Source organism: Equus caballus, chromosome 24 (genome assembly GCF_041296265.1).
Source record: "Equus caballus isolate H_3958 breed thoroughbred chromosome 24, TB-T2T, whole genome shotgun sequence".
NCBI classification, from domain to species: Eukaryota; Metazoa; Chordata; class Mammalia; order Perissodactyla; family Equidae; genus Equus; species Equus caballus.
This window is the reverse complement of record NC_091707.1, coordinates 48,558,180-48,581,492: the sequence shown is the minus strand read 5'-3', so window position 1 is coordinate 48,581,492 and position 23,313 is coordinate 48,558,180. Positions and strand designations below refer to the sequence as shown.

At 40.5% G+C, this 23,313-nt stretch overlaps 1 protein-coding gene across 5 annotated transcripts in view; it reads right to left on the bottom strand.

Moving 5' to 3' along the window:
- Window positions 1-23,313, bottom strand: part of GOLGA5 (golgin A5) — a 51,263-nt gene that overhangs the window by 15,570 nt on the left and 12,380 nt on the right. For 3 of the 5 annotated variants that reach the window (XM_001497455.6, XM_023628299.2, XM_070249781.1), the window contains 9 exons: window positions 23,053-23,176; window positions 20,337-20,540; window positions 16,269-16,439; window positions 13,414-13,542; window positions 10,843-10,941; window positions 8,676-8,901; window positions 6,211-6,316; window positions 4,262-4,325; window positions 2,453-2,918 (listed from right to left, as the gene is read on the bottom strand). In XM_001497455.6, the coding sequence (XP_001497505.2) occupies window positions 2,838-2,918; window positions 4,262-4,325; window positions 6,211-6,316; window positions 8,676-8,901; window positions 10,843-10,941; window positions 13,414-13,542; window positions 16,269-16,439; window positions 20,337-20,540; window positions 23,053-23,176 (1,204 nt within the window). In that variant the 3' untranslated portion in view covers window positions 2,453-2,837. Of the gene's footprint in view, window positions 1-2,452; window positions 2,919-4,261; window positions 4,326-6,210; window positions 6,317-8,675; window positions 8,902-10,842; window positions 10,942-13,413; window positions 13,543-16,268; window positions 16,440-20,336; window positions 20,541-23,052; window positions 23,177-23,313 lie in introns of those variants that run through there. The other 2 variants (XM_070249780.1, XM_070249782.1) reach the window with 1 other exon arrangement.

Below are 23,313 nucleotides of genomic sequence, written 5' to 3'. Positions count from 1 at the left end.
ACAGCTATAAATACAAAGCAGTACAAGACCTCTGATAATGTGTGTATATTTACGTCTGTCTTTACACGGATACATCGGATTGAGAAGGAAAAAAACTCGGCTCTCAAGCGATTCTTTTAATTAGATCAAGAAGCTTTTGTGTTATTTGAGGATAAGTGAATGGTAACTCTTTTCAAAAATCCCCAGTTTGTCAGTGGTCAAGAATACTGAAACTGAAACTCAAAAGATTTCACTAACTGCAGAAAAATAATCTCGGAAACACTTTGTCAAACTATTTCCAACGCCAAGAATGTGTAAAGACTGAACAAAAGATTTAGGGCCATCCCAACAAAAGCCAGGAGGACACGCAGAGACGGGAAGTCTGGCAAGACGTGAGGATGAAGCATGTGCTGTTTTCCATTTTAAGTATGTAACCTGGTTTCAATCATTTTCCAGAAATGTTTCCAAATTAGAAGAAAGGAAAAAAAAAAACCTTCAAAAGATATTAAGAAGACAAAACTATTCTGTTTGAGATCAGAACTGACTTCACAGCTCGGACTCTGAGAGCCATCATACCCGAATGAGAGCTGTGCCATAAATCCTACAGATTTAACGACGTGTCTCTACCCACCCTCCAATATCCCACACCCACTTTTAGATGGTGTGGAACTGCCTGCCTTTTTCATTCATGCTCAGGTGAAAAAAAGCACAAACATATCTAGGAGGACCTTTAAAACTTCATTTTCTGGTGAAAAGTAAGAAACATATACATCTACTGTACCAAAACTTTCAAAGAATTTATAGGTCAATGACAGTCACAGTAGAAACATCATTAAGAACAGAAACTCCAGTTGGGTTTTCAGTTAGGCACCAGCAGACTGCTTCAAAGACATTCCTGATGGCAAGGACTGCACACTTGCACAGCCCAAGATCCATGTATCAATGACAGTCGAGAGAGAACCGAGTACCCAGGGGACAGAGAAAGGATTCAGAAGTGTGGAGGAAAAGGAAAGCTGAAAGAGACATTATACTGGACATAAGACAAAGAAAACATCTCTTTTCAAAGAATAACTCTAAAACGTCTCTGCACTGGAGTGCTTTAAAAATGCAAATTGGGGATCGGCCCCATGGCCTAGCGGTTGAAGTTCTGCACGCTCCGCTCCCGGGTTCGTGGGTTCAGATCCTGGATGCAGACCTACTCCACTTGTCAGCCATGCTATGGAGGCATCCCACATACAGAGTAGAGGAAGACTGGTACAGATGTTAGCTCAGGGACAATCTTCCTCACAGAAAAAAAAGTTAAAAATGCAAATGGTGCTACACCAGATTCAATTCCTAAATGCTACAAGCAGGGTCTATAGATGTCCTGAGCTAACCCAAGGTATAGCATGGAGAAAAGGAAAAAAGGTGGAGGAAGACAATGAATGAGTGAATAAGAATTGAAGGAGGGGCTAGCCCGGTGGCATAGTGGTTAAGTTTGCGCACTCTGCTTCAGTGGCCCAGGGTTCGCAGGTTCAGATCTCAGGCATGGACCTACAGACTGCTCATCAAGCCACGCTGTGGCAGCATCCTACATACAAGACTGGCATAGATGTTAGCTCAGCAACAATCTTCCTCAAGCAAAAAGAGGAAGATTCGCAACAGATGTTAGCTCAAGGCCAATCTTCCTCACCAAAAAAAAAAGGACAGAAGGAAGATAGCACAGTGAGGGTGGGGAGAGAGAGGAAGAGAAGAGCACACACTGGGAGCCGGAGCAGACCACTGAGAAGCAATTAAAGTGACGTCAGCTCCTGACTGAATTCTGGCTCTAGGGGCCAGCTCCCTGGCTGAGTGGTTGGGTTCACGTGCTCTGCTTTGGTGGCCTAGGGTTTCGCTGGTTCAAAACCTGGCTGCGAACGTGGCACTGCTCATCAAGCCATGCTGATGCAGCATCCTACATGCCACAACTAGAAGGACCCACAACTAAAAACACACAACTATGTACCAGGGGGGCTTTGGGAGAAAAAGGAAAAATAAAATCTTAAAAAAAAAACATTCTGGCTCTACTCACTAAAACACATCTGGAAAGGTCTTGTTTAAGAGGGATGAAAAACTATTATTTTTTTTTTTAAAGATTTTATTTTTTCCTTTTTCTCCCCAAAGCCCCCTGGTACATAGTTGTGTATTCTTTGTTGTGGGTTCTTCTAGTTGTGGCATGTGGGACGCCGCCTCAGCGTGGTCTGATGAGCAGTGCCATGTCCGCGCCCAGGATTCGAACTAACGAAACACTGGGCCGCCTGCAGCGGAGTGCGCAAACTTAACCACTCGGCCACGGGGCCAGCCCCGAAAAACTATTATTTTAAAAAAAGAAAAATGCATAGTAAATTTTATTTATGTATTTATAAAAAGATTTATACCAATCAGGCCTTTAACATGTAAAAAGTACACCTATATTTACAAACTTAACTATATGAGAATATAAAAGCAGACGGAATTATCAAAAAGAAAACATTTTATTTATATCACTAAATACAATTAGTTTCCCTGATTGTAACCCATAATGAGTGTCACCTAAAATACAGGACGGTCTGTACAGAGGTGAGCAACCCCAGCATCACTGTGTGCACACACTGAACCACTGACCTCAGGAAAAGCAGAGCTGACGTTGCTAAATTACCGTCTGTTTCAGAAACTCTCACCATCTGACGGAAATCACAGGAAGATTTATGTAGCAGAGCACTTGCATAATAACTTAAAAGGTTAAAAGCTTATAGTGATAAAATAATCTTGTGCACTCTCCTCAGGAATTTTAGGCAGGCGGCCCTCTTACAGATCCCAAGTCTGGACAAAGACAACCAATCATGAAACACTGGGTCAGTTCACTGGCCATCTGGTTGGTCATGGTGCATTTCTGGCGAATAGGTCAACAGAACGATCATGACCCAGAGGTGAAGCAAAGCCTAAGGAAAGAAAAGCAATGTATGCATTAGCAATAAATCCATCTCCAGCAAGGCCCACTGTAAGTGCCCTGAGGGCCAGCACCACGTCTTATTCATCTCTGTACACCTGAGGCTAGCGCTGGGGCTGCAACCCTGTAGGGGCTCTGAACATTGACTGGACAAATAAGGATGAACCAGATGTACGAACAGTCAAAGGAGCTGAGCACAAGGGAGGGGAATACGGAGCTGCCCCTACAGAATTCTCAGCGGAGAGGCGTGAAGTCCTCAACACATTCACATTACGCACATGGCATGGACACATAAATAATCAGTCCGGTAACGACACTGCAGAGTAAATGGCATGATTAAAATTGCTAGATAAACATGAAGCTGGTCGGAAAGGCTTTCTAGAGCCGAGTTCTGGCTGGTGTTTAGAAAGAGGGTTGAGCCATGATTTGGAGAAGAGGTGACAGGGAGATGTTCTTGCCAGGAATAATGTGCCAGGTTTCAGAGGCTGATCTAGGGTCCAGCACAGGGCCTGCAGTGATAAAGTTCCACTAATGCCCTCATGAGAGCGCTGAACCAGAGTGAGGGCCGTCACTCAGGGCCTTGCGCCTCTGCAGTGCACCGCGCCCCATCTCACGCCGACCGACGGCGCATGTGCTCCTCACAGTCTGCAGCGCAGGAAAGCAACCCGATGTGGGTGCACTGGACCCTTTCCCAGGCCATTCAGTTTTCTTTCTTTTGTTCTCCCCATCCCTCTCTTCTTAAAAACTTTTTATTTAAAGGACTAACTCTTCCCTCTAGTGGATCACAGAGAAATTTCCAGGTATGCTTTTATTTCTTTTCAAGAAAACTGCCTGTTTTAATTCAACTCAACTACTTGTACACATCCTCACTCATCATGGACCGTGAGCTTTTTAGGCTCACAAGACACACGAAATGACATGCCAAACTATGGTCGTCATTTTATGAGAGCTAAGAAATCCGAAAGAAAATAAATCAACTTTGAGATCCCTTTGGAAAATAAAGCAAAACACATGGAAAAAATTGAAGCAACTTTACATCGAGATAAAAACGAAATCAATTGTCTTCTATCACTATCATTAGGGGGCCTCAGAATGGAGGTAACTATTAAACTGCCTACAGTTACCGTTATCGTAGGAAAACCTTTCAGCAATTTCTTAGACAGAATGAATTGTCATTTTATGTGCATACTCTAAGGGAAAAAAGTCATAATTACTAACAATGAGTTCTTTTCTTTCAAAGCTGATTGCTAAACTTTTAGGCAAAAAGATGAGCAGCGAAAAAAAAACGAGTTAAAAATCAAGTGCAGCATTGTTTTTTCAAACAAATTTACTTACCATATATATAATTACAAAAACGCGTGCTATGGGGTATCTTCGGAGAAAAATTCCCAGACGGATGCTGTGCAAATAGTGGTGGGGGTGGAGAGGAGAAGAGAGTTACACTCAAAACAGATCTTCCTGTGGCAACAGTTTCTGATGCTTTTTAAAATTTCACTCATTTAAACTATTTACATGGCCGCCATAAAAGAAAGATTATTCTATAGAAGATCGTTAAATGATTACCTGAAATAACTACACAGAAATGTGACAGTAGTAAACAAATACTTTTGTCATTATTTGGGGTTTGGCTGTTAAACTTTAGCACAAGCTACTTCTCTTGATTCTGGAGCTACAACTGTAGAAGACAAACTGGGTCCCTGTCTAAATCATTTTTCTTTTAGGAACCAAAGAAGTTACAAAAGATAAGGCTGGTGTGAACACACAAATGGGAAAAGAAGACTCTGGTTGGAATTAATCTGCAAATAGCTAATCTGGAAATTTTTGCATGGATACATGCTTCTAAAAGGCACAGAACTATAGAAACTCAAGTAAACATTTAAAGTCAGCATAGGAAACATCAAGACATCCAGACCTTATTACTCCCACCTACTTGCAACCTTTTCCCGCATCAAGATGGATACACATACAAGCAAATACACCTTTCTTCTATGCCTTTCTGCTTCTGTCATTGCCACTAGCACAATGCCTTGCACATAGGTTCTCTAAAAAGTATTATGTATGCTGAATAAATGAATAGTTGAGATGGATGTGCCTAATAATTTGGAGAGAATGACTGTGGCTTCTAAGCCTGTGGCTTCAGGAATCTTAGTAAATTGCCCTCCTTATTTTTAACACCATTGCTTTATCCTAGCACAAAAACTTAAAAAAAGATTGTTCTATTATACAACAATCCATTATAACTTTGTTTAATTATCAACACTGAAAGGCAGAAGAGTTTAGTAGGTTATTTAGACATGAACTTTATCAAGGCTATATATAAATTATTAAAACATTTTCTTTATAAAGTAGATGTCTGCTAATATACAAGGCTATTTATAATATACATAACATACATATAAATTACATACTATTTGGGTAGTATGTAATTTAAACATTTAAAACATTAAAATGAGTACTGTTCATTTATTACAGTAGCATCTTATATTCTAATCACATGATAATGAGATAAAATATTCAAATAGATCTATTTACATGAGACAGAGGCTTGCTCAATGAAATTTAATTTTTCTTTTTTCTGGCTGAGGAAGATTGTCCCTGAGCTAACATCTGTGCCAATCTTCCTCTAGGTTGTATGTGGGATGCCACCACAGAGTGGCTGCCAACGAGTGGTGTAGGTCTACACTCAGGAACCGAACCTGGGCCGCTGAAGTGGAGTGCACCGAACTTAACCACTAAGTTAGGCCATGAGGCCAGCCCCTAATGAGGTTTTTCTTTTTTTTTTTTTAAAAGATTGGCACCTAACATCTGTTGCCAATCTTTTTTTCTTCTTCTTCTTCTTCCCAAAGCGTCCCTCCACCACCCTGTACATAGTTGTATATTCTAGTTATAGGTCCTTCTGGTTCTGCTACATGGGACACCGCTTCTGCCCGGCCAGGTGAGTGGTACTAGGTGCGCGGCCAGGATCCGAACCGGCAAAACCCTGGGCCGCTAAAGCAGAGCGCGTGAACTTAACCACTCGGCCACGGGGCCGGCCCCATGAGTTTTTTAACAGAGTCTGTTATAGAAAGAAGAGAAATGGTCAGAGGTAATCATCTTCAATAAAATATAGGCAGCTGCAGACCTTTTAAAGCAACTTCATGACACTGAAATACCATGAGAGGAATAAGGTAAATGTCACTTTAAATATCAGCTCTGCCTAATGGGACTCACTATGATTGAAACCACTGGAAAACGTTACAAAAATAGTGGACAGTCCATCACTCATCGTTACTGGTACTGCTTACCTAAATTGGTCAATTGAACTGGCAGCTTTGCGGACTTTTCCATACATTCCTGCCAGATTAGTTTCTGTGTCATTAAAAAGCACAGGAACATTTCGCAGACGCGTGCCTGCTTAAACAAGAAAAAAATGAATTAATGTACAGACACCAAAACCAATTTTCTAACAAAATTTTAGTTGAATATTCATTATATTACATATGGAAGAAATTCTCAAGGCCAACTCTCTAAGCACTACACCCAAAGAAGATGAAAGCATAAAGGAAAGATAGATAAACTCATTCTATAAAATGTTTAAACTTCCATATCCAAAAAAACAAAAATTTAAAAACTAAGAAAATTATTCTCCTATGAAATGAGCAAAACTTAAAGTTTGCAAACACCAAGTGTTGCTGAGTCCATACTAACGGGCACTCTCCTCCTGTGCCAGCAAGAGCGAGGCTGGACACCCCCTCTACAACACTGACGACTCCCAAATCCATTAGCTCCAGCCCAGACCCCTCCAAAGTGAGACGCGTCCAATCGGCTACGTCATTTCCGTCTGGGCGTCTAACAGACATCCAGACTCAGCAGGCCCCAACTAGGATCCTGATTTCCTGTCCTCACTGCCAACCTACTCGTCCTGCAGTTTTCCGCTCTCAGTACACGACAGCTCCACCCTTCCATCTGCTCAGGCCAAAAACCTTGACTCCTTTCTTTGTCCCAAACTCCACATCCAATCTGCCAGCAAATTCTGTCAGCTCACCCTTAAAATAAATCCCCAAGGTGCCCACTCTGGTTGGAACCACCACTGTCTCTCCCACGGACTGACACAATGGCTCCTCCCTGGTCTCCCTGCCTTCACTCCTAGCTCTCTGCAGTCTGCTCTGGACAGCGCAGCCAGCAGCATCTTATTAAAGACCCTTCAGTGGCTTCCTACTTCATTCAGAGTAAAAGTCCCTATACAGGCCTAGACGGTCTCCTCCAGGCTCTCCTCATCCCGCTTACCCTACTCTCCCCCTCACTCAGTCTACTCCAGCCGCTCCCGGCCCCTTGCTATCTCTGCAACATATCAGCAACACTCCCGCCTCAGGGTCTTTGCGCCTGCTCCTCTCTCTGCCTGGAACATTTTCCTGTGGCTCTCCTCATAGTCTACTACCCTACCTCCTTCGGGACTTTAACAAAGTGCCACTTTTTCAATGAGGTCTTCCTTGACCGCCCTATTTAAATTAGAATCCGCTCTCACGCTTGGCACCGTGTATCTCCCTTCCCTGCGTAACCATCCTCTGCAGCACAAAGCGCCATCTCACATAGTTCATTTATCGCCTGTCTCCTCCACCTGTACCCCCGGCAACACAAGGCATGATCCACAGGGCAGAGATTCTGGTCTCTTTTGATGACCACTGCATCTCCAATGCCTAGAACAGTAACTGGAACCAAGTAGGCACTTAATAATTATTTGCTGATTTTGGCAACAAAAACAAAAAGCCTTTAAACGCGTATACCTATGGATTCAGCAAGTCCATTGTTAAGAATTTATCCTAATAGAAAATACGTACAGAGGATATTTTCCTCAGAACTGCCATTAGTTACAAAATTAGCCACAATCTAAATCGCCAACCATAAGGAACTGATTCAACAAATTATGGTATTTTCATGTGACAGATTTCTATGAAGCAATATATAAGTTATTGTGTAAAATATATTATAAAAATTTATATGAAAAAAGTTGAAAATCAATAAAACAGATACTACAAACATATATAGGAAAAAAGTCTGAAAGAAGATGTTCCAAAGTTTTATCTGAGGACAAGAGACTATCAGGTGATTTTAATTTCCTTTTTTTTGGTATTTCTTTTTATAGCAACCATGTGCTATTATGAAAAAAATATATATATATATATATAAAATAACGTTATGTTTTAAAAATTTAAGAATAAAAAAATTAAAACCAAAAAGCTGGGAGATTTCCTGAATGACTACTTTGTAGGCTTTACAAGTTTCTAAAAGTAAAAACTTGCCTGTTGAAGCTTATACTAAAATCTTTAACACTGTTTGGTTACGTATTGTGGGAATCTGTAGATTTCTCTGTTAAAATCATAGACTGGAGATACTCCCGTGACTACGTATTAAGCTTTCTAGTCACAATTATGGGCGGGAAGCAAATCTGGCTCTGAGGCCCTGAAAGCGCCTTTCTACTCAGTCACTTGTCAGCGACAACTTGTCGAGCGTCCTACAGACTCCTGTAGGATTTTCGGTCCTCGGGCCTCCCTTCTCCGGGTCCCACACTAGTAAGGGATCTTAATCAGTCCACTGTCCGGCTGGCTAACGATCACACCAACAGCGCAGGGCCCAGGCCACACGTCTGGAGAAAAGCGGGGACTCGGTTGGACGAAGCTTCCTTTCAAATGAAACGGTCTTTCTCTAACTTTTCAAAGCCATGTTTGAATTAGCAAGGTTGGAAATTACGGCAATGAAACGTTTCTGTTACCTTCGCCGTTGTCAACTCCAGACATGTTAATGGAAGGCCCATTACTACCACTGCCGGCCGCGGAGTGCATCTGCTGCTCCAGGCGCTCCAGCTGGAAGACCAGCGAGTTCTTCTCCGTGCTGAGACTCTCCAGCATGGTCTGCTTCTGGATCAGAGTCTCTGTCAGCTGATGCAGTCGATTTTCTAACTCGGACTGACTGCTATTGCTTAAAGTTTTATTGGTAAGCTGAAAGGCAAAGCATTCATTAAATTATTACATAAAACCAAAGTCATACAACATAGAAACCACGGTACTCCATTCCCATAGGGAAACGCTGGCATTAACTGATTTTTCAAAACTCTATAACGATTCTTTCACTGTCTACAGAAGCGATTTTCAAACTGTACTAGTGGGTCACCAAGTCAATTTAGTGGGTCACAACTGGCATTTAAAAAAAATAGAATAGAACGGGACATAGAGCACACAGCACATAGTATTAGAGAGCATTATTTTGTATAACTGCCGTTTTGGTTTTGAACGTGTAAGTGTGTGTGAGTATTGAGTCACGATGTAAACTTTATTTCTTACTGTGGCATCATGGTCAAAAATATCTCAAAGCACTGGTCCAGGAACACAGTTCACACTTCTCGGTCTGGATTCAAAACCTTCCGTAACTCAACAGTTGTGGTACAGCACAAAGACCACAATGTGAGGTCTTCACCTCAGCTCATCAATTTCCCAGCTGTCACCTCTCTGAACCTGTTTCCTCATCGATAAGTGAGGATAACAGTGCCTGTTGCACATGGTATTTACGAGGCCCAGAGGTAAAAGGATAAGCAGATGCAGCATTTTTACTGTTCACTCAGTATAAATCTTAACTCATTCTGATTGTGTGGGGTTTTTTTTAATGTATTAAGATGATAGTCTCTTTTTAAATTGTACAAGGCAGAGGCTGGCCCCATGGCCGAGTGGTTAAGTTCATGCGCTCTGCTTCGCTGGCCCAGGGTTTCGCCGGTTCGAATCCTGGGCATGGACAGGGCACTGCCTGGCAAGTCATGCTGAAGCAGCATCCCACATGCCACAACTAGAGGGACTCACAACTAAAAATACACAACTGTGTACTGGGGGGCTTTGGGAGAGAAAGGAAAAATAAAATCGTAAATTGTACAAGGCAAATTCCTTCTCTGAGACCAAGTTTTTCCTCTGTTCTACTTAGATGAAAAATCTTTAAGACGCATCTTCCTATAGTTGATTCCTGATTAACAAAAACAGCACAGTATCTTACACATAGGAGGTACTCAATAAATAATAAATATAGGAGCTTTCTCTAAGATTAAACCAATTTGCGCTTTATGCTCCTTTCTTTTCTTGACTTTCTTTTAGCAAATCACGTTACCGTTTGTAAGCATTGCACAAATGTAGGTAAGAGAAGGAGAAGGGAACACATAAATCAATTAGCTGTTCCCAACTCTTATAAAAATTAAAATGAAATATTTTAAAACATTACAAATTATGGACTACTATGAATTCTAAAAACTTAGAAAATTAAAATTATTTGACGTTTCATGTTCAAACTAAGTCATTAGCTAACTAAAAAATGATTAGTCAATCTTTATGCAAATTATTTAAATGATCAATAAGTCCATTATTTACTAAGTCAATCATCTGAGTATAAGGGAGGAAAGGACAATGTACAATTACAGGGCAAGCATGCATGACTTTGTCAGTTAATGATAAAGGCTAATAAATCTAGGTGCTAGGCACTTGTTATCTTCTGTTTTACATTTCCAGAGTTAAAAAGGGTCTTGATGACCTTATGAAAGACCTATCAATTGTTAATAGGAAGGTTTATCATTGGATTTTCCTCAGGAAAGAGAAACCAAAATTACGTAACTGGCGATCAGCACAACCACCACTGAAGTTAGACGGTACAAATTTTGCGGTAATTCACATCTCTTTGGGTGACTCTGGCTATAAGATACTTCTCTAAGAAGCAAGTCCCTGAATATAGTGAATGCAGACTCAAACGGCATTAGATGAAAATTGTGAATCAGGCTGAAAATAAATTATCTCACTACTGCAACAAGAGAACTCAGGTGAAAATACGGGAAAAAGGCTTACTGTACCCTTGAAAAAATGTAGCTTCACCATGCTATCTTCTCCCAAGTTGTGAACGCTGATTCCTACCTGATTCCTGAGTTTCTGAATTTCTTCTTCTCGATCTTTAATTCTGCTTTGCAGTGTGTTCTTTGTTCGATACAGATCTTCTTCCATGTAGTGGAATTCCTACAAAGTGAGGCACAAATGAGCAAAAGTTAGATCAGAGCTCCCTATTTCATCCCCAGTACTTGAAACAGCGCCTGACACACGGTCGCCATTCAAGCAACATGTGATGCATGTGCACCGACTGAGACATTGGACTCGGATGGTCTGATGAAAAGTTAATGCCTCCGCATGACATCCAAGCACAAGTCTTTATGTGATCACATATTCCCATTTTTCTTGGATAGATATGTAGGAACAGAACCCCTGGACCACAAAAGTGTATGTCTAATAAGGGAAGAAAAGCTGCCAAACTGTTTTCCGAGTTTTCTTTCAAAATACCTGTACCATTTTGCATTCCCATAGCAACAGGAGAGTTCCAGTTCCAACACTCGCTACTGTCAGGCTCTGTAAGTGCAGCTATTCTAACGGGTATGCAGTGGTATCTCATTGTGGTTTCAATCTGCATTTCCCTAATGGCTAAGGATGCTGAGCAGCTTTCCATATGGTTATTTGCATCAGGCAATATCTTGCACCAGTTTTACTCTATCATCGATAAAAGTGAGAGAGAAAAAAAGAAATACCTCCAGATTCACTAACAGCTGCACTAGTGAACTACTAGTTGTACAATGGATATGACCAGTCAGAGTCAGGTCAGAATTTAAGAGCAAAGCACATGCCAGGGAAGAGAGAGTAATTAACTAAGTACCTTCAAAAGCATTATGCTTAACTATGCTAATAAAAGACGTAAAGGGAGCTGCACGAAGAAGTAAACACAACATGGAACATCAAACTGCTAGAGACTACTTCAGACACTTGGCTCAACGTGCTCATTTCACAGACTCAACAAATTGAGATAAACGAGAAGAGAGAAAATCAGGAGGGTAATTAGGGTTGGAGAATCACTATTTACAAGGTTTGCCTGATTTTATAGCTCTAGGCTAGCACAAAATTCAAGGCTGAAATTACTTAAATTAATAAGGAGCGCTACAGGACTATTTAATCCCAAGATTGAGCACTTTACATCTAGAACATCTGATTACTAAGTGAACAGCCCACAGCTGCCTTCAGCTCCACTTTCCTCTACTTAACTCCCTCATCTTAAAAAAGGCACTGGAAGTGGATGCAGTAAAACCATCTGCCACAATAAAATGAAAATTATCTCACTCACCATCAAGAACATCAAATTTTTGCCTTTTAATAAATTAAAATGCAATTTCTGAAAGGACAGCTAATCTTATGACTAAATTATCTAAACAGCTATGATGTACCCCACAGGTTGCTACTTGGTGAATTTTTCTCTTAATACTCAGGAAATAGATTTAAGTGCAACTTTCATAATAAAAACAAACATTGAGAATAGAACTAGCTTCAGAAATGATAAATCCCAATGAAAAAACTCTTTAAAGAATATAAATATGCAAAGCTGGAAATGTTAGGAGTGATGCACTGAGAATTATAAGAATAGTTTTCTCTCTGTAAAACGAAGAGAATAACAATTTTGAGGATGAAATAAGATAATGTAAACTAGGTGCCTATAACAATGTCATTTCTCAGTAAATTAGAGATGTTATTAATATTAGATACAAAATATTAGATACAAAATTATGCAAATGTGGCATAAGCAAGTTCAACTGTGTTAATATTTAAACTATTACATAAGTATATTAAAGTAGAATAATTTGGCTTGAGGAGCAGACAACTGCTGATTGAACAATGAAATATAATTCTAAACATGATTTGTAGGAACAGTCTGTATAAGCATCTTTTCTCAACAGAAAGAGTAGTCTAATGGTACTAAGGTATATATGTTTCTATTAAAGAATATTTACTGATGTTCCTAGAAAGCACAAATAAAATATGAAAATCAACTGACATTTTTAAGTTTTCTATACATACATACTCCAACAAAAAGATACAATAAAATACAGACAGGGCAGCAGACAGAACTCTGCAACAGGAACCCTGGGCACTATCCTGTTCTATAATTAGTTGTATGATATTAGGCAAGTCTCATTTTTGTGCTTCTACTTTTCATCTCTTAAAAAACAAACAGGGGCCAGCCCGGTGGCGCAGCATTTAAGTGCACATGTTCCACTTTGGTGGCCCGGGGTTTGCCAGTTTGGATCCCGGGTATGGACATGGCACCGCTTGGCAAGCCATGCTGTGGCAGGCGTCCTACATGTAAAGTAGAGGCAGACGGGCGTGGATGTTAACTCAGGGCCAGTCTTCCTCAGCAAAAAGAGGAGGACTGGCAGCAGATGTTAGCTCAGGGCTAATCTTCCTCAAAAAAAAAAGAAAGAAAAAGAACACAAAAAAACCCAAACAAACAATGAGGAGGATGGGGTAATAAGGTAGGTAGGAGGGACCATCTACCATCAACACTGTGAGCTCACGCTGTTAAGAATTTCAGTAAGCTGCTTTATCAGGACGTCTCCTCGTATGACCACTAGGGGACGGAGTCTTCCCCAGTAATCATCAACCTCAAATCCTTACCTGCTTCTGTCGATCCAGCTCTGCCTCTAGTTCTTGTTTAGACGCCTTCTGCTGGGCTATTTGGTCTTGCAGATCTTGTAACTGTTCTCTTGCTGATTCTGCTTCACTAACCTGCTGAGCCTCCATATCCTTAAAAAGATGCACCTTACATGTGAAAGCAATACTTAACTGTTCAGGTCAACATTTGCTGAGTCATCATTATGCGCCAGGAGCTGGGCACAGCAGGCGCTGGAGGGACAGGATGCGCGAGAAGTGGTCTCAGCCTACAAGGAGCATACAAACTGACACTCCATTATATAACATGGAAAGGGCGAGAGAAATGAACAGGATACTACAGCTGCCACAGCACATACATCATTTGGTCTCATGAGTATGAGGAGACAGTGGCTCACTGGGAGACTTAGATCTTTATTCAAAAGCTAACCACTTCAGGGGCCAGACCCGTGGCCTAGTAGGCAAGTTCAGCGCGCTCTGCTTTGGTGGCCCAGGTTCACAGGTTCAGATCCTAGGTGCAGACCTATACCAATCGTCAGCCATGCTGTGGTGGTGTCCCACATATAAAACAGAGGAAGACTGGCACAGATGTTAGCTCAGGGTGAATCTTCCTCAAGCCAAAAAAAAGAGGAAGATTGGTAACAGATGTTAGCTCAGGGCCAATCTCTCTCAGCAAAAAAAAAAAAAAAAAGCAAGATGATAACCTAACAACTTCAAAAAGAACAGAAATATATAACATCTAAAAGAAATTCCCTGCATTAATTCCCTGATATTGCAGGTTATCACTAGTTTTTTGTGTGTGCATAAGTAATCAATACACAGTAAGAATATAACTTTTCTCTCATATCACCTGAGGTAAGTGTATTATTTTTTTTTAGCTTTATTACTATTATCTGCTTTCACATCTTCCCATGTTTCTTCTGTAACTTATTTCTCTGGGGGTCACTACTGTCACTTCTTCAAACTCAAAAACCACCTTCTGGATTTCCTGTAAAATCGAGTAGTGGCAAAGAACACAGTTCTAGGTTTCTCTATTTTCCACATACAGGTTAAGGATAAATCTATTCACATAGTACTATAGAGATTAAAATCAGCATCTTAACTTTGCTCTTTATCTTTTGGTACATTCTGTTTTATACTCATCTCCACAAACTCTGGCACTTCACATACTGTCTGAAAGAACTGACAGATTAACGATACTCCCAGATAATCACAGTGTAATATTCTGTATTCACACAACTTTGTGGATTTAGAGGAAAAAGCAGTAAGTACAACTATTTTCCCCTACCATCGTGTTTTCAGGGTTAGTAAAAGGTAGATTAATCTTTGTCATAAATTTGACTAAATCAGACAAATTCTTGAGAGGCAGGCAATATCCATAATGGTTAAGAATGCATCTTCTGGAATCAGACAGACTAGGGTTCTAATCCCGGCTCTGCCACTTTACTGGTGAGGGGAAGTAACTTTCCTTCTCCATGCTTACATTTCTTCAGGCTGTAAAATGAGAGTTATCACCTCCCTTACAGGGTAATGGTAAGGAAGAAACAAAGGGATATAGCTGAGAGCTTAGTGCTCAGAACCTGATGGCTATTATCATTATTAACAATTCTCCCATTTTGCTAGACCTAATACTATAATCTGCATTACAGATTACATAAACTTCTTGAGAAAAGGTAGTCACTGTTGTCAATGATGCTGGGGTAAGGATGAGATATTAAATAAAACAAATCATATTTTTCATAATCTCGCCCTAAAGACATGTATGATTAAGACAAGGTATGAATAAGATTAGCACCTACTCAATTTCTAAGTTCACCGGATTGAATCCTTTGAATTCAAGATTATTTATAGAAAAAAAAATCCTACTTTAAAGACTACGAGGACAACAGCCTTCCCCAATTCTTCTATTTGGCCAATAAGAAAACAATCCAGAAATAACAGCAGCTCCTACTACTGAGGGCCAACTGTGTATCAGGAACAACGCCAGGCCCTGTACACATATCCCTTATCCTCAAGAGAACCTGCTGCCCAGCCTGTTCCAGATGAGGAGACTCAGGCTCATGAGGGGGAGCGCTCTGTGCAGGGGCACATCTAGTCTACATCCAGGTCTGTCTGATAGTCAAGCCTATAATCCAGACAAGATACGCTAGCCTCGGGACTTCCCTACTTGCCCCTGTGGTTCACGGACATCTTACAAATCAATAATTTGCTGAGTTAATGCATGAATGGATTCTCTTTGCAAAACGTTTTTTTTTTTTTTGAAAAAAGATGGCTTGTTATCCTGCATTTGATCTTTTCTCATCCTCAGAGACCCTCCTACAATACTTATGTTAAGGACCCTATATTTCATCTAAATTAATGGCTCAGTTTACTCCTAGATTAAATATAGTAATTATACATAAACTATAAATTATAAGATTATGTGTGAAACCTCAATTAAAAGACCATCCCTAAGCCCATTCTAATACCAGAAAATACCCCAGTTTTACAGACAAGCCCAAATCTGATTTGTTTTTAACCACTAGCATGTAAGATCCATAAATATGAAGATTCTGTCTGGTTCCCTGGTATAACTCCGAGCCCAGAAGATGCTGGCATGGCAGCACTTGGTAAGAACTGGCTGAACATGAATCTGGTCACCTACGTTTGTTATTCCCACAACTTGACAGTTAATCAGTGGACAAGAAACCTACTGCTTTAGATTTACTTCTATCTGGTGAATAATATTCCAGCAGAAGTTTCACACGTTATTTCACTAATACTACCTTCCCCCCCAAATACAGACTTCATCACCTCTTGAACTGCTAATAGCAGCTGGGGGCACAAGGTCGTCTGTGAGGCCAAACCACAATGAAGCTTACCTGTAGTTCAGATCTCAGCTGATGTATCTGGCCCATCAGCTTCTGTATTTCCTCCCGCTGCAGCTCCTTTTCATGCCGAAGTTCCTCCAGCTCCATGCTGTTAGCAGCACTGCTATCGAGGCCTTCAAAACCAGACCCTTCCTTTAAGCTGTTGATCAATTTTTCTTTAGACTATTGTAGACAAAGAAATATCTTTAAGCAAACCAGAGATTAGCTTGTATACTGAATATCATCTACGATGTACCAACTAAACCTCTATGGAAATATTCCAATTCTGTTCTCCATCAAACAAAGTCCACAGATTAAACCCACTGGGATACAAATGCAACAGGCCTTGCTGTACCGTGTCCTTGGAAAACAGTGTCCCTAGGACCATGCTATTGTTGAAAACTTGTTATTAACAAGGCTTTTCTCATTTTCTTCTCATCCTTTCTTACCCTTTTATCCCCTGTAACATTCTACTCAACAAATATTTATGGAGCACTGACAATGGTTTTGGCAGTGTGCCGAGTGTCCTGTGTAAAAAAGCCAAGGTCCCTCACTCGGATAGCACCCTCTGCCTTATAAACGAAAAGGGAAGTCGGTTACAAGAACCCAGGAGAAGGCAGGAAAGACAAGTTGAGAGAAGGATACGGTCAGATTATTGCGGAGTTCTGGGAGGAGAGACCACTCTGGGGAAGACAAGGCTTTACCTGAGAGACAGCAGTTATGCTGGTCCTGAAAAACGGCTAGGATTTTACCAGGGACAGAGAAAACAGAAGGCAAAACACAAAAACGCAAAAGCACGAGCGCTCTAAGAAAGTTCCGTGAGATGAGCGCAGCTACTGCGTGAGGACCTCTTTGCGGGAGCTTCAGCTGCCAGGCTACAACGTTTTCATTTTATTTGGCAGGCTAAAACAAATGACCAAAAAGTAGACAGGGAAGCAATATGACCAGAGATGCATTTTCGGAGGGTTAATCCAGCAGTGGTATAATGCAGGCGTCCACAAACTATGGGCCATGGGCTAGATCTGGCCTGTGGCCTGTTTCTGTACAGCCTGCAAGCTAAGAAGGGTTTTTATATTTTTAAAGGATCCTAAGAAATAAAAACAAAGATTACGTGATGGAGACCACACATAGCTCACAAGCCTACACTATGTACTATTTGGCCCTTTACAGAGAAAGTTTGCCACCCCTGGGATAAAGGATGAGTTGGAAGAAGAGATTTGATGTGGAAAGATTAGTTTAAAAAGTGCTATAATTCTAGGCCCGTAATAACAGGACCATCAGCTCTTTCACGTTAAACACAAACATGTGAAAGACACTCTCCTCCGTCAAAAATAATTTTCCCTTTCTATGTGGTAGAATTATAGATGCCTTTTTCAAACTTTTCTGTATTTTTCAAATTTTCTATAATAAACATGATTTTATATGTCCACATGGCTAATGCCCAGACCCCTCTGCTGAGCTTCAGGCCTGTATTTATTTATTTATTTTTGCTGAGGAAGATTTGTCCTGAGCTAACAACTGTTGCCAATCTTCCTCTTTTTGTATGTGAGCCGCTGCCACAAAACAGCCACTGACAGATGAGTGGTGTAGGTCCATGCCTGGGAACTGAACCCAGGCTGCTGAAGTGGAGAGTGCCATACTTAACCACCAGGCCACTGGGGCTGGCAGGCCTATATTTCTGAGTGCCTTTCTGAAACTTTCACCTCAATGTCACATCAATTTTGCAAACTCACCAGAACTTGTCATAATCTCCATCAACCCTAGTCTGTCATCTTTCCTGTTTTCCCTTTTGTAGTACAGGGGAATATCATTCATACACTCACACCAGAAACCTGGAGTCACCCTGGATTCCACCTGCCATTCCCACTTCCTCCAATTAAATCTCCAAGTCTCAAATATTCCACCTCCCACATTTCTATAAGCTGTCCCCTATACGCCATCCCCACTGCCATGAATTAGATCAGATCCTCATCATTTCTTACCGTTATTTTTGATACTTGCCTCTTCACTATCTACATCTCACCAACCCAGCCTTCATCCCTTCAATGTATTCAACAACTTACTGAGTACCTGCTCAGGGCCAGGCACTGTGCTGGGGACAGAACGGTAAACAAGATGGAGACCCAGCTCTCCCCTAACCTCATCACTGCCACAGTTCTTGCACTCAAATCTGTTCATGCTGCTCAAATTCACCCCCTTACTCCCTACCATCACCTATAAAACTTCTTTGCACGGCATGCAAGGCCATCTGTGATCTGCCTTCCGCCTGCCATTGAGTTTTATCTCCCATCTCTTATCTCTAGTACTTTATGCTCCAGCAATAGGGAACTAGCTGCAGTCCACTAAATACATCACGTTCCCTCAGGTCCCCTTTGCTCTGGGCACAGGTTGTTCTATCTGACATCTCTTCCCTACCACAAGTCTTCCTACTCATCTGGCAATTTGCTCTTTATACAGCATCTCCAGTGATCCCTGACATCCTCAGACAGACTTTAACGGCTTACTGTATCAATAATTTCATCACATCAATTACCGCAGTGTCTTTCCACTAGACTGAACACTCCTTGCAGAACAGGACACATCTTTTGAGCTTTGTATCCTCAGCAGCTATCACAGTGCCTAGCGAATAGTACCTTTTAAATGATTTAACAAATTAGAGTGATGCAACAAAAATAATCAGAAAGAAGAATTTGGAGGAGATGGATACAATGTTTCATGAAGGGAATGGAAAAGGCATTCATAACCAATAGGAGGTTGGGGCTAAAGGAAAAAGGGGGAGTCAAAATGACACTGTAGTTTCAAGCTCTATTGCCTGGGAAGATGGCAATAATATTTATCAAAATAGCAGAATGAAGGAGAAGCTGGTTTGGGGACTGGGACACCCCATGCAGAGAAGCATGGCAGACATTTAGAAACTGGGGTCAGGAAGCTAGGGTTGGAGACATGCTGAAGTCACACTGAGGTGACAGAAGCAGAGTGAGTATATGATAATGCAAAGTAAGAAAGAATAACAAAAAATTCTGTGTAGGATAGAACTTGAGATGATTCTTCCTCTTTGGGGACTGGTAACAGGGTCCAACTGAGACAGAAACAGCAGTAAGAGAGGACAAGGAGACCTAAGGCAGTGCAAGTGGCATCAGAAGGCAAGAGTTTCAAGAAAGTCGGAGGGTTAATAGTGTCAAATGCTCTACCAAAATCAAAGTGGATGCAAACTAAGAAAAGGACAGAAAAAATATATTTAGGTCATTAAAGACTTTTGAGAAGCCAGTTTCAAAAATGTAATGGGGAGAGAAATTACATGAAGGAGTTGAAATTAGTTCTAAAATGACAACAGCAGTCTGACATTGAAAGAAAGGACAGGTAAATGGATGAAAGTGGTTAAAAAAGCCAAAAGGAGTGTTTTTTCCCTTAGGCAAGAGTTCCAAGATCTAGTCTTCCTTCTTCCACTAAGTAACAGTGTGCTCTTGAATAACCTGAGCCAGAAGGCAGCAGAAAGATACAGATGGAGAGCACAAATTTAGGGAGAAAGGGCTTAAATGAGATGGGAAGATATGGAATCAATGCACAAGTAGAAAATTATTCTAGAAAAAAAATGGAAGGACACGTTTTTCCCTCTGCTATGAGAGGCAAAGAGAGAAGTTTAAAGGTATGTCTGCTAACTGCAGTCTTTTTAGAAAAGTAGAAGGTAAGGTGGCCTTAGGTCTGAGGAACAGAGAACAAGCTGGATGAGGCGATGCTGAGAGCTGGAGGAGGTCTAGACCAGCTATTGTGAAAACTTCAACAGACGATCAACAAGAAAGAATAAACGACTGTTTAACGACAACCATGAATATTATTACAGTGATGAAGGTTGAAGACTTGAACTAGGCAGTGGCAGAATGAACTTTAGATAAAAAGAAAAAAAGCGATAGGAACAAGAGACACTGCATCCTCTCCGCAGTGTTTCCAAGTAGAGTGAGGCGTCTGAAGTGAGCCAGCCCAGCCAAACAGGAACCAATCATCCCACAGATCTGTACAGTCTCCGTGGCTCCCGGTTAAACGGCATCTCTTAACGTTCATAAGTGTACATTTCACGCTTACCTGGAGGATTCTAGTAGCTTTCTGCTTGTAGTCAATTAATTCCTGCTTAGAGGACTCCAAGTTGGACTTATACATCTTGACTTGCTGCTGCATCTCATCAACTCTCTTCTTCTCATCTGAGTATTTTCTCTCTGCCAGAGTAACTGCTTCTGCCAAATTCTGACGTTCCACTTCCATTTTATTAAGACGTGCAGCAAACTCACTCTGTGACAAAGTTTTATATCATACTTACATCATTTTGCTTTGAGATATATTTTGCAACCATCCATTCAGATATCCTGTGGGGTTGTGGCTCTCAAACATGGCAATGCATCACGATCAGTTAGGGAGTCTGTTAAAAATACAGCCATTCTAGGCCTTTCCCAGGCTTACCGAATTGGAATTTCCAAGACTGGGCTTGAAAATCTGTTTTTTAAGAAATTCCCCAGGTGAACCCAGTCACTTGGATACTAGGTCTGGTCTGATACCAGCTGATCAATGGATAACAGTCCTAGAGAAAACTAGATAGTCTATTAGGAAACAAGTAAATAGCTGCATCTTTTCTAATAGCACAGCTAACATTTTCCCTTTATTTCAAATTTTCTAATAAACTACTCAATGTAATTTTTTAGCTTAAGAAATTTTTAAAGCACATTCTATAAAACACATGGCCTGTCACTTTCTAGCCTATCTAGTTCTCAGAATTTTTTATATTTTATCTTCATTCTCAAAAGCTCCCATCATCAAAAAACTCAGAAGGTGAGGCAGAAGTCAGAAAGCCTTTAGAGTTACATGCCAATATCTGAAGCCCACAAACCTCTGATCCAACGTTAACTCCTGTTCTGAAGAAAAGCAGCAGGAGGACTACTCCTGCTGCCCCCTGAGCATGTGAGATGTGTCCAACGCAACTGAGAACTGAACTTTCAAGTTTATTCATTTTAACCAATTTAAATTTAAACATAAAACCTAGTAATTCAATTAGGAAAAGAATTACTGAGATCTAATTCACATACCATAAAGTCTACCATTTTAAGGTGTACACTTCAGTGGTTTTTAGTGTATTCAGAGAGTCGTGCAACCACTGTCACATACCATTATCACTACCTAGTTTCAGAACACTTTCATCCTCTGTCATTCCTCCCTCCCTCCCAATCTCTGGCAAACATTAATCTACTTTCTTTCTCTATAGATGTGCCTACTCTGGACATGTCATATAAATGGAATCATACAAAATGTGGCCTTTTGTGTCTGCCTTCTTTCACTTGGCATAATGTTTTAAAGGGTCATCCATGTTGTAGCATGAATCAGTACTTCATTCTTTTTTCTAAAATTGTTTGCTGGGAAAGATTCACCCTGAGTTAACATCTGTTGCCAATCTTCCTCTTTTTTTTTTTTCTCTCCAAAGCCCCAGTGCAGAGCTGTATATTCTACTTGTTAAGTCCTTCTGGTTCTTCTACGTGAGCTGCTGCCACAGCATGGCCACTGACAGACAAGTGGTGCAATTCGGCATGTGGGAACCAAACCTGGGCCACTGAAGCAGGGTGTGCTGAACTTGAATTACTAGGCCATCAGGGCTGGCTCACTTCACTCCTTTTCATGGCTGAATGAGATCTCCTTGTATGGATATACCACATTTTGTTTATCCATTCAGAAACTGATAGACCTGTGTATTGTTTCCAGTTTGGGGCTATTATAAATAGTTCTGCTATGAACATTCGCATACAAGTTTTTGTGTGGACATGTATTTTCATTTCTCTTGGGTATATGCCTAGGAGTAGAACTGCTGGGTCATATGTTTAACTTTTTGAGGAACTGTCTGTTAAGTGGAAAACTTCTGAATACGTTTAGAACAACCTGGGTATGAGAATTTATTCTTTCACCTGTAAATTTTATGAACTCAATACATATCAAGTATTTCAGAAGAAAATTTAATGACCGAATTAAGTGTAAAATACACCATATTTTAAAGAATCTGTATACAAAAAAGACTGTAAAATACCTCATTAATAATTTTTAATATTAACTATATTTTGAGATGATAGTACTTTAGATATACAGTGTTAAATAAAATATATTAATAAAATTTTCAAAAATCCACATTAGCTGATACTTACTTTCCGGGCTGAACTATTTTCACCTGTTTGAAAGATAGCCTGGCCAGAGATTCTCAACCCTGACTGCGCATTAGATATACCTGCAAATCTTGTAAAACCACACCACCACCGTCTATGCCTTACCTCCTACAGTGGGATCAGACTCTCTGGGAGCAGAGACCTGGCATCAGAAAGCATTAATAAGCTACATAGGTGATTCTAATGCATACAGAGGGTTGTGAATCACTGAACTAGATGACAAAATTCACTTAAGAGTAAAACTCTAAATATTATGCACAATTTTCTCATGAAATAAATAAATCTGATTAAACTGGCATCAGAAAAAGCTTAAATAAAAAAAAAAAACAAGATGTCCCAAATCAGCTTTTAATCAAATAACAGTAATGTTTGTTGCACAACCAAATTAAATGAAAAGATTTCTATCTCTAATGAATATTAACTATTTTAATTATATTTCAATACATAAAATTAAATAAATTTAGCAAGGATCAAGCTAAATTTTCACATGCGTGGTTTTCGTCACAGAAACAGAATGTTACTAATGAGCGAATGTGTTATGAAACAGCATAAAGCCATTCCTCCCCGTCCCAGAAACGAAAGACCTCGGTGGTCCCCATTCTAACCTGCATCTGTTTATAGCTCTCCTGCTCTCTCTTCAGGGCGGCGTCAGCTTCATGCAGTCTCTCCTGAAGAGTCTGCAGCGCTTGATTCTGTAGGCTGCTACCTTCGCTGTGATCCTGCATTATTCTAAAAGAAAACACATCACCTGAAACAACTCATTTCCAAGTGTACAGGTGATAAGGTAGAATAATTTTTAGAGCATCAGCTTGTAAGCACAAAAAAGATGGTTTAACTAAAACATTCTTAAAGAAATTTTTTTCTCT